The sequence below is a fragment of the Maylandia zebra genome, linkage group LG6 (assembly GCF_041146795.1).
Source record: "Maylandia zebra isolate NMK-2024a linkage group LG6, Mzebra_GT3a, whole genome shotgun sequence".
Taxonomy (NCBI): domain Eukaryota; kingdom Metazoa; phylum Chordata; class Actinopteri; order Cichliformes; family Cichlidae; genus Maylandia; species Maylandia zebra.
The window spans coordinates 27,489,970-27,501,770 of record NC_135172.1 but is presented as its reverse complement, the minus strand read 5'-3'; the positions used below and the strand labels follow the sequence as shown (position 1 = coordinate 27,501,770).

The window sequence follows — 11,801 nt, the reverse complement described above, 5'->3', positions numbered from 1 at the left end:
GTAACTTAAAAAAAAGAGTTACAATTAGAAAAGAAAATTTGTTCTTCTTTATATTACTGGTTAACAAAATGCCTGATTTCAGTGTTTTTCAAATACCCCCAAAAGTATGAGGCCAAAACTGCCGTCTTCATGATCCATTAACAAGTAGGAGTTGTGTCCCTCCTGTGGCGATTCATCCAAACTGCCGCCGGTTCTCTGAACCTCTCCTGCTCACACAGGCCTGCATACACACTATTTGCAGCCTCCCTGGTTAAATTATAAGCACTAACCAAACTGTTATATTTTCATACACACAGCAGGTGTAGATGATACTTACATGTGAAGGGTGGAGTGGTTAAAGGCTGCTGCTAAACACAGGTCAAGACACAAGAAAGGGTGATGTGGGTGATGTAGCACAAACGTCTCTCTCTCTCTCTCTCTCACACACACACACACACACACACACACACACACACACACACACACACACACCTTTCACTGAATGACACGTAACTCAAAAGCCACCCGCCAAACTTATCAGGAGCACCTGGCTGATTCCCATAAAACTTCCAATCACAACTCAGAGAAGTCACAGTGGCCACACTGGGCTGCCATGTGGCGACCATCAGAGACAGAGCAGAGGTGACAAAGCTCTTTTTAAAGAGTCAAACAGCTACAGGTTCTCCTACACTTTCCTTGGTTCGCTCCTTGATCACCCACCTCACCCGTGTGAGTTGAATCACCCAAAAACATGCCGGGCGCCCTGTTTCTCTGCCTCCTAGTGTCTTCTGTAATCGCTGCAGAAAAAGGTAAACTCTTTAAGAATTCTCTTGACTCTCTTTAGTTCTCGTCACTGCTCTAAATGTCAAATATTGCAATGGGAATGTCTTCCTCTAAGTTCATAACAGTGTTGCAGATTTACTGATGTCCTGTACACGTTTGAGCTACTCTTTCACAACTGTGCTCCAGACTAGAAGACCTGTATGTTTTATGGATGGTTTACCCATTTAAAGAAAAAAATAAATAAATTCCCGTTTCCTAAAAAACTTTCCAGCTCATTTTGGTGATTTCCTGACTTCCCAGTGATGGGGATCTCGCTTGTGAGAGAGAAAGGCGTCTACAGGGTGAAAGTAGTTAAAACTGGGACACTTTTTCACAAAATGTTAAGAAAGAATCATAACAATTACAGATACTCATGTATTTATCCTTGTATCCTTGTAAGTGTATCATATTTTAACAGTTTGGGTTAGTTTTTTGAGACTTTAGCATCATCACTGTGATTTCCCCTGGAAAAAAAAGTAAAACTGGCACGATACATTTTTAAGCATTACATTGAAAAAAAACTCAGATGTCGCAAATAGGGATGGGTACCGGTGTCCGGTGCCATGATGGCACCGGTTCTGACATAAACGGTAGTAACCAGACCGAAAAGCAGCGCACATTTCGGTGCTTTATTTCGGTGCTTTTTTTCCCTGAGCTGTGATACACTTCTAGCCAATCATTTTACATTTCCGAGGATAGTAGGCGGGTCCAGGTACGTACGTTCTGTTAGAGCAGAGCTACAGATTAAAAATGCCCAAGGCAAAGCGGTCAAAAGTCTGGCTGTACTTCACAGCAAAAGATGCAAACTCAGCAGCCTGCAACAAGTGCTTTAAGCTGATACTGTGATACTGTCAAAGGAGGTAACACCAAGAATCCGATTAAACAGCTGGCGACGCATAGCGTTTTTTTTAAAAGCCGAGAAATGGCAGTATTTGATAGCTTGCTGCGAGACCTCACACCGTGCACGTCGGGTGTGGTGCCAGTTATCGGACCGGAGCAACATCCCCCAAAAACCCGAAGAATAGAGTCCTGGCCCCTAGCCCTGCCAGTGTAGCAGAAATGATGAGGATGATGATGCAGCAGCAGCTGTTCTTCTCTGCATGAGTAGCTTAATGTTGTTAGTGTGTAATTTACGTTGAGTAGGCTAACCACGTTATTACATTAATGCAGGTAAGGTGAACTAGGAAACATCATCATAGCTACATGCAGCTGTCTTCTTGTTTGATGGCAGATACTCCCTTCACCCTGGCCAAAAAGGCTAAAATGACCAAAGAAAAAGTGGAAAACAGTTAAACATGAGAGGTTTTTGGACAAAGTTTGTGTTCTTTCCATTCTTTAAGCACCGGTTTGAGCACCGTTTAAGCACCGGCACCGTTTCAAAAGTACCGATTTGGCACCGGTATCGGATAAAACCTAAACGATACCCATCCCTAGTCGCAAATATGAGAAAAAGTAAAACTCTTATATACAAAGTACTATTTCATTTATTTTATTTCATCAGAAGGTTCAATAACCTCTACATTTAAAAAAAAAACTTGACTTTTCTTGAATTATTTGATGATTTGGGGTTTAAAGGGTTAAAAAATATGCTATGCCACTTCTCTAATTCTTTTGTGTCAGATGCCATCTTCTGGGTTAAACAAACCCTAAAAATAGCCCATCACTGAAAAGATCAGATCAAACTGTACAAAGTGTTGTTTCTTTGCATTTTAGTAACACATAAAATTGCATTTCATTGTAAACAAATAGGTCACATTCTATAGCAGTTAATAAATCCACAAAGATTTATTGAATAGGTTAAACTTCAAATACAAAAATACTTTACAAAGTCTTTAGTAGAAGTAAAAGCATTATGATGAAGACTCAATTTATTATGTTTTGGTTTTTTTTCTCTGAGACTCAATTACTAAAATTCTTTATGCCTCCTAAAATCTAGCACAAAGCAAAATCAGTTTCCATCGACAAGACTCCTTTTTGGTGCCTCGTTTTTTTCTTATAATTCTCATGCAGACGCAGATTTATTGTTTCCAATTTGGAATATTGGTGGACTACCAATAAGAAGGAAAGTCCAGGACTAGCAGTCGTGGTAGTGCAGTCAGCAGGTTAAAGGTCAACCACTATGGCCTTCGACAGTCCTACTAGAGATGACACAAGCCTGTAAGGACATTTTTCTTTATAGTATAAGCACTGACATCCTATATCGGGGGTCTCCAACTCCAGGCCTCGAGGGCCGGTGTCCTGCAGGTTTTAGATCTAACCGTGGGTCAACACACCTGAGTCACATTTTTAGTTCGTTACCAGGCCTCTGGAGAACTTCAGGACATGTTGAGGAGGTCATTTAGCTATTTGAATCAGCTGTGTTGGACCAAGGACACATCTACAACCTGCAGGACACCGGCCCTTGAGGCCTGGAATTGGAGACCCCTGTCCTATATACTGTATATGTGTGTGTGTCACTAAGCGAGTGCAGACTTTGTTTCCTGGTCTTATTGAGACACTGAAAAAAGGAAGTAAAATCTCTCTGCACAGTTGAGTGTTTAGTGTGTCTCCTGTCTTCCTGCCTCAGACAGCGCCCTTCCTGGACTGAATAACACCAAAGATGTTGAAGCCTTCATCGACTCTGCTGAAGTGGTGGTCATCGGATTCCTGGAGGTCAGACAAGAAAATTGCATGTGAATAAAAAAAGGTCTCAATCATAGGCTCAGATAAGTTTGGGGATTTTTTTTAAAGCAAAGCCCACAGTAGCTGTTTTGCGGCTTAGTTTATTATGTTAACATGCATGTGGAAACCCAGACACGATGAGACAAATTAGCTGAGAGTGAGACCGTGAGGTCTCCAGAAATACAGCCTTTGTTTGCACCCTGGCCTTGGTGATGCTGCTGTCACGAATACGTTTTGAAAAAGGATCTGCTTCCCGTGACCACACCTTTGGCAGTGCTGGTGCTGTAAGGACACAGGGTGGCTGGCTGTCCCACGGTGGCGAGCTCTTTGGCCAGACTTTGTGTGCGGGGGAAGATGGCAGACTTGACAGGAAATACATAGGCATCTGAAGATCTGTGGGATTGGCTCCATTGCTCCTCTCATAAACAAGTGCAGAGACGAGGGGATGGTTCAAGAGAGGATAAAGGAGGAGAAAGACAGAGAGCACACAAGGATAGTTCATAGCCGGACCATGATGCTGAAGGCAATAAGAGACAAAAATATTGGTGCTGTGACTCACTGAGAATGAACACATATTACAGGCTGCGAAATGAGAAAACGGACTGCCAGAGCTCATGCAACAGACTCTCAGAAATAGACATGATTCACCTTCCTTTGAGTCAGCCTCATCTGTCTTTTCTCCCTGGCAGCTGCACCTTCCAAATTGTTGAGGGTTTCTAGTGTCCCCCTGGAGACACTGGTGTTCTCGCTCAAATTTTACATAAGATAGGACAAACAGTAACAAACAAATAGTGAGGGGGAGAAAAAGAAGGGAAAAAAAAGAATTTACATGGTAAGTTATGAGAGGAGGTTGAAACGGTCTCCCTCTTTGTTCCAGGGAGAGGAGAGTTATGGCTATAAAGAACTGGTGGAGGCTGTGAAGCAAGTCAGCTCTGTCCCCGCAGCCATTTGCTCCGTGAAGGAGGTGTGGGCTGAGTACAACCTCTCCTCGGATGCCATCACTCTCTTCAGAAAAGTACTGCACATATTTTCAGTAATAAACGATGTACGATGTCTGTTTTCATGAATGCGATGGTGATGCTGTGTGTGATGCTTGCAGGCAGATAACCACCAGGAGAACATTGATCTTTCTGAGGCCAAGGACTTAAAAGCTGACGGTCTTGTAAACTTTATTTCTGTGAACGAGATCCGATACATCACAGAGTACAGCCAAGTGGTAGGTCCCACTCATGTCTTCTTCACGGTCCTCTCCTTCTATCTAATATTATCTGTTAAGTTAACATTTCAAATACTTTTAATTAATTGAAAAATTAATGAATAAAAAGCAAAGATCCATCACACAAAATCCCCGGAAAAAGGTGGATTGTTAGAATTTTATTTCTCACATTTTGAACCCCACTCTTTTCTATGTCCTCATCACTCTCTTTTCTCTTCTGTTCCTCTCAGACAGCAGTGGGTCTGTTCAATTCAGAGGTGAAGACACATCTCCTGCTCCTTGCCAACAGGGGGAGCAAAGATTTTGTTGAGCTCAAGGAGCGACTGGGAGCCCTGGCACCCGAGTACACAGGCAAAGTGAGAATGTTCCTTAGTGTAATTCAGGTGTAAAAGAGCAGCTTTGAATAAATCTGAGTGCTATATGCATCGATCAGCTTCACTCTGGAGTGTGGAAATAGAAAGGGCTCATGAGAATACAATAAGGTTTGGCTTTTTTGCTTCAGTACATCATCATAGTGGATTGAAAATCAAACAATCCATAAGTGACTGAAGTGCAGACTTTCAGCTTTAATTAAAGAGGTTTAACAAAAAAAAGTATTGACTGTTTAGGAATTACTTTCATTTTTAGACAGTCTTTAATTCTCGCTTTAATTTCAAGGTAACTGGGTAAGCATAAGAGCATAACACGTTATCAAGTCAAACATGGCAATGTTATGGCATTATGGCTACTAATGGAACCGGCTTAGGTGTGCATTGCTCATGCCAAGTCAGTCACCTGATCTGAATCCAATAGGCATTCCTGTTCAGTTACTGAAGACAGTGAGGTGTCTGCAGCTCATGGCAGGAATAAATATGAATTTATGAGGTTTAAATATCAATTTCCTGCCTTTAGGTGAGAGGCAGGTTACATCTTGGACAGGTCACCAATCTATCGCAGGGCTAACATATAGACAGACAACCATTCACACATGTGGTCAATTCAGAATCCCCTATTAGCCTAATCCCATACAGTGAGAGGAAACCAAACACAGGGAGAACATGCAAACACCACACAGGTGGGAACTTGGAAACTGCTTGTTGTGAGGCCTCAGTGCTAACAAACAGCTTTAATATAAAATCGTGTTAATTTGTCCAATTACTAAATCCTAAACAGTAAATGAAATACTTTTGTTAAACCTCTTAAGCTAAAGCTCAGAGTCTGCACTTCAGTCACATCTTGATTGTTTGATTTAAAATGCGCTGTGGTGGAACACACACAAAACTGTGTGGCCTGTTTCTATACTAGTTGATCATTAGACTGCAAACCACGTGCATCCTTCATACAGCACTTTATTCTACATCCTTTTATCTATCTCACATCTACACTTACAGACCCTTTTTGAATAAGCAATTAAGCTAACACGCAAGACTTTGGACCAAGTAGAACTTATTCAATCTGGCCAACGAAAGTATAGACAGGGATACAAAATTCTTTAATTACATTCTGCCAAAAATCAAATAACTTGATCTAATCTAATTATGTAAAATGAACCGCCTGTGTTCCAGTTCTTGTTCGTGCTGCTTAATGGAGCGCTGAAGTCCAACTTAAAGCCACTCGAGTACTTTGGCCTCAAGCCGAAGGACCTCCCACGAGTTGGCATCTACGATGGTAACTCTGACACGAAGTGGCTTCTACCGGAAGGAGAAATTTCTACAGAGCGAGTGCGGGAGTTCTGTGAGTCTTTCTTACGAGGAGAACTGAAGGTGAGCAGCTGTTACTAAAGCTTAGTCACTGCTCTTGACCGAACACATCTATGGTTGCGGTGTATACAAATCCAGTTTGAAGATTTTAATTTATTATGGCAAAATGATCATTCTCTTGAACAAACAGAGGTCAGTATCCTCCAGGAAAAATTGCAATTGCATTAGCCCACACTAGTAATGTACCATGAGCCATCTTCCATATATGAGCCACACAAAAGACAGGAAACCCCCCCCCCTCTGTGTATACCAGTTTGCTCTGTTACACCCCACAGAGCTCCAGCTGGCTGTGAGTTTCCACATCACTAAACTGTGGCATTAGAAATCTGAATTCAACTGACATCATATTCATTAAATGAATCAGCCCTAAAAAAAAAAAAAGAGAGAGAAGCAAAAATAACAGCAAAACACAAGAAAGCATAATCTGCTTAAAGGTTTAATCATAATAATCTTTTAGAGAGCACAATTGCTGATGAACCTATCGATGAGTTAATGCTTCTTTCTCTACTTCAGATTATAGTTGTTATAGTCTAATCCAAAATGTGTCATCAAAAGATGTATTAAGACAGAAAGAAAACCTGCCACTGCTATTTGCTTGCTTTTTATTTTGCGTTCAGTTTCTGGTGGGCTTTTTTTAAGCTCTCAGCTGCAGATATACTTTAAAAGGAAAAGCTTTGACTCTCATCTTCCTTTTATAAATGGTTCAATCACATATTTACTTGAATAAAGGAATCCATTTAGCTTATAAATATGTTGCTTCCCCCAGACGCTGTCTTCTAAAATGCTAAAAGATGAATACATTTATAATGTTCAGGATTAAATTACTTAAAAAAAACAAACAGATGTGGCCAGCGTAAATGAAAGTGCTCATAATGCATCCGTGTAGCTGCCATGATTGTAGTTTATTCATGAATTGCAAGACTTTGAACTTTCCTCTGAATAATGCTGAATTGATAAGCTGTCTTCTGTATTTCACTTATTGCACCTTTATTTATTTATTTATTTATTTATTTATTTATTTATTTATTTATTTTCAGGGGATGAAAGAGGCTGAAGAAAAGCCTAAAACAGAGCTGTAGGACTCGAGAAGAAAATGAAAATGAGCTTCTTATTTACAAAATAAAATGAGTAAATTTGAATGAAAAAACTAGATTGATGTCTCTTTTCTCATAGGACTTATACCCTTTGAGCAGACAGGGAATTGTTTATATTTATGAGTGTCCATAAGTATATTATGTGTCCTTATTTATTTTCCAGTATTTGTTATGTTTTGCCTGTTTACACGAGTGTGAGTCCGTCTGCAGTCTGGTTAGTTGACCACAAGTCACTGGCCGCAAGTCGCAGTGATCTGGCGGAGTTTGTTAGTCTTGTCCACTAATGTTATTGTCAGAGCCACAACACACCAACCTCAGAGAGACTGACAGAAAGCATGCTGGGAAGATGTGGATGGAAGCACTGTAGTAAGTGGTAGTTTCTCGAATGATTCATTCTGGGGAACAGTGTTCAAATAAAGTGAAAAACACCATCTGTACAATATAAACTAACATGAAAATCACACACAGCCCTAAAGCGGGGCATCTAATTCAAGATTAACGTAAAGTTTCACTACAAGACATATCAGGATCTAAAAAAACGGAGCATATTTTGCTACAGAGGCTGTAAAAGTTCTATAAAAGAACAACAGATGGGCTGTAGACATCAAGAGTGAAAAAGGTTTGGGCTGTTCCCAAAAATATTCTCTCAAGCAAGAAGGGAATTTCAAGGCCCAGACTGGGATCAGTATAATTAGTGGTGCTGCGCTGCCAAGCGGATACATCCGGCGGAATCGGGAAAGCCTGGCAGGTGAACATTTCTCCAAGACCAGATGGAATATACAGTATGTGTCCCCCGCCATCTGAGTTTGTTTACGGCTACAAGTGAGACGGCTGACAGATGAGGCAGTGTTACATAAAGTGCTGGGGGCGGACAGACATGACAGCGTTTTCATCAAAAGGGCAAATTGTAAGTTAAAGCCTCTGTAGGGTTCACGTTTCCTTACGTCTGATATTAAATATTGCTGCCCCTCTCGTGCTCTTCTTAAATAAACAAGATGTTGTATCACCAGAAATTAAAGTATGATTTTATTTGCATTTATTGTGTTTATATTACTGTCATTTTTAATCAAGGTTCCTTCTGTCATCACATCAAAATACAAAGAACACATGATTTAATACAGAATCGCATGGCCTCCTGTGGTTTACAGATGATTTTCTTAGAAATTCTGCCAAGGCTGTTTTTAAATTGAAACTTTGGCGGCTGTTAATTTTAATAATTTGGTAATTTAGTTCTGGATGCAGGTGGGACAAGCTGACGAACATTTGGAGAGTATGGGTATGGGAAGGAAAAAAAACACAAATAATTCCATCATTTCCTCTTAAAAACAAGCAAAAACTGTTATTTGCTTTGTTTTCCTCAGAGCATAGAGTTTAAGTACATGTAGTTTCTGTTGCTCTTTACCTTATATGTCTTCAGTGCAGCAGACAGACTGCAGCCATGCCAACTGCAGATGTTCTGCTCAACAAAACTCACTCCCAACCAGTCGTGGCAGATGGCCGCCTGTCCATGAGCCTGGTTCTGCTTTAGGTTTCTTCCTGTTAAAAGGAGTTTTTCCTTTCCAATGTTGCCAAAGTGCTTGCTCCTAGGAGCTCCTATATGAGGAGCTCTTTTTTTCTCGAATTATTGTAACATCTTTACAATATGAAGCACGTTGAGGCTACTGTTGTTGTGATAAAACTGAATTAATTTTAATTGAATGTGTCCTTCAGTGTGCACATTAAACATGTAGAAGTGTTTTCTTTCATTTGTGCTGTGTTTATTTGTAAAATTAGAAACAGTCTAATGTATTACTTTATGGATGGACTATTGTTATTCATTTTTATGTTCTTAAAGCTTCCTGAAAATTCAGTTCAATTCAATTTTATTTAAATAACACCAAATAATAACAACAGCCTTACAATAATACAGAGAGAACCCCAACAATTATTCAACCCCCAATGAGCAAGCACTAAGGCTACGTCCACACTCATTGTTAGTCCATTTAAAAATCTCTGTGCTTTTCCTGAACATTTTGCCGCAACGTTTCAACGAACCGGAAAGTAAATAAACGGCAGACAGAAATGAGACAGGCCGAATCTTCTTGCGTTTCATGCATGCGCAGTACTGGAACGTAAGCGTTTTGGGCCTTTTCAATGTGGACGCACAGCTCTGTAAAAACGACTGAAAACGCTAGTGTGGACGCGGAGCGTTTTCAGACGAAAACACCGTTTTCAAATCTATCCGGGCTAGTGTGGACGTAGCCTAAGTGACTGTGGGAAGGAAAATGTCCCTTTTTGCTGGAAGCAAACTCCGACAGGAAGAAGACAGGACAAAGGACACACTGTGGGAGGGGGGCAGGTATTAATAATTACTAATGATTAAATACAGTGTGGTGTATAAATTGACTGAAAAAGAAATAGTCATGGGATTACCCCAGAAACCTAAACCTATTACAGCATAACTAAGGGAGGATCAGGATACCCTGATCCAGCCCAAACTATGAGCTTTATCAAAAAGTAAAGTTTTAAACGTAATTTTAAAAGTAAAGAGGGTGGCTGTCTCCCACATCCAACCTGGGAGATGGTTTCACAGAAGAGGGGCCTGAAGGCTCTGCCTCCCATTCCCAAAGGGAGTTTTTGGCAAATTTTTCTTACAACTGATTATATGATTATTGTGGTTTTCTCTCTAATATTACTGAATTGGTGCTTCATAAATATCACTGACCTGAGTTGAATCCACTGGATGTAGAAACTCTTAAAAAAAAGAATATGACACCACCTATATTACTGTAGCTGGTGATCATGGACAAGATAAGGCCACAGCTTCAGCTGCTTGATTCTGTAGTTTCCACTATTGTAGGTATTAGATTCATGAGTGAGCTCATGAGCTTGTGGGATTGATGGTATAAGCCTCAGGGCCATCTTTCATGACATCTGACATGTGAAGCAACAATCTCTTCCTCCTGCTGCTGAACCCAAACATGATCCTCTCTGTTCTCTGGCTCTCACGGTCCTGTTGGGCTAAACTAAGCAGTAACTTGGCTCTTACAGCCCAAAGTAAACCTCATAAATCTGCATCTAAAACTGGCCTCTCAGTAAGACAAGTCTCTAATAAGTAAGCAATAAGTATACTGTAGGTAACCGTCTTTAGCCAAGTGTGTAACTGGTGTTCCCCAGTTTTTCAGAAAAAAGGCATAAAATGTCACATGATGCTGTTTGTTTATTCTTCTGAAAAGAAGTGGTAATGTATTTAACAGAAAACAAAAATTCTTTACTGCACATTTTTTGATTTGATTTTGATTTTATTGATTAGGATTCAAATATCTCAATGAATACAGAACAAAGATCTACCACAAAGCAAGAAAGCATGAGACAAGGCTAATCAAAAGGTACTGGCTGAAGCATTTGCTTATTACGCCAACCCTTTTAACAAAAGATCTTTTTGCATGCAGCTCCTGTACACAGGGCAGAAAGAAAAAGACTTTCCCTCCATATATTTATAGTGTGCAATGCTCTGAAACCACATCGATGTACTTTACAGATTTAGATTACTGTGTGTATGTGTGTTTACTGCTTGTATAACAAAACTTTTATTACTCCCTTACTTTGTGCGGCACACAAAAAGCAAAAAAGCACAAGTGTTTTTCATTTTTATTATCAGTATGAAGTTATAGCTTCATATGCTTATTAAATAGATGGTATGTGTGTGAGGTTGTGTAGTAGTAGTAGTGTGTGTGTGTGTAGTGGGGTGGTGGGGGGCAGCAGTTTAATATCGATGGGTTTTTTTTAGGAAATGTGTTTTGCTGGCTTGATGAAAGGTTTTGTGGTAAGTGTGAAGACCCATCCATCCAATTTACAAAAATAGCCTTTATTTTGAAAGATGCAGATGGCATCTAAACATGCAGAAAAAAATGTAGATAGCTATAATGTATTATTAGAGCTTCCTGCAGGAGAGCTCAACCTAATACATTTTTTTTGTTCTTCCTCCTGAATGCCACAAAAAACCTTCTGTTTGTCGAAACATGACGTCACACAAGTGTCTTGTGGTGGTTTGATGGATCAGGTGACGAGAAAGAGGACCGGCTTCAGCACCATACAGACCTCGTGTGCCAAAATGTGCAGTGAGGATGTGCTAGAAGTCCATGAGATGTCCAACACCACTGCTGTGTTGGGTGAGGCTGATTTAGCTGACAGGCACCTTGAGATCAAACAGAGCCCTACTCTGGCAGTTGCTGAAGTTTCGTGATGCCATGAAATAAAAGCTCCATCCTCTGCACAACTCTTACAAATTTTTAGTCAGTGAAGGGGAAA

General features: G+C 40.3%; 1 protein-coding gene across 3 annotated transcripts; it reads left to right on the top strand.

Annotated features, from left to right (window-relative positions):
* Positions 1–586: 586 nt before the first annotated feature.
* Positions 587–7,566, top strand: erp27 (endoplasmic reticulum protein 27). Of its 3 annotated transcripts, none has more exons than XM_004567911.4 (7): positions 587–788; positions 3,368–3,453; positions 4,340–4,477; positions 4,562–4,678; positions 4,909–5,034; positions 6,223–6,420; positions 7,455–7,566. In XM_004567911.4, the coding sequence occupies exons 1-7, from the start codon at positions 731–733 to the stop codon at positions 7,494–7,496; spliced, it is 765 nt and encodes a 254-aa protein (XP_004567968.1). In that variant the 5' UTR covers positions 587–730; the 3' UTR covers positions 7,497–7,566. The 3 variants fall into 3 exon arrangements, with proteins under 3 accessions (XP_004567968.1, XP_076741589.1, XP_076741590.1); XM_076885474.1 differs by lacking the exon at positions 587–788 and adding an exon at positions 2,154–2,958; XM_076885475.1 differs by lacking the exon at positions 587–788 and adding an exon at positions 3,169–3,247.
* The last annotated feature ends 4,235 nt before the right edge of the window (positions 7,567–11,801 follow it).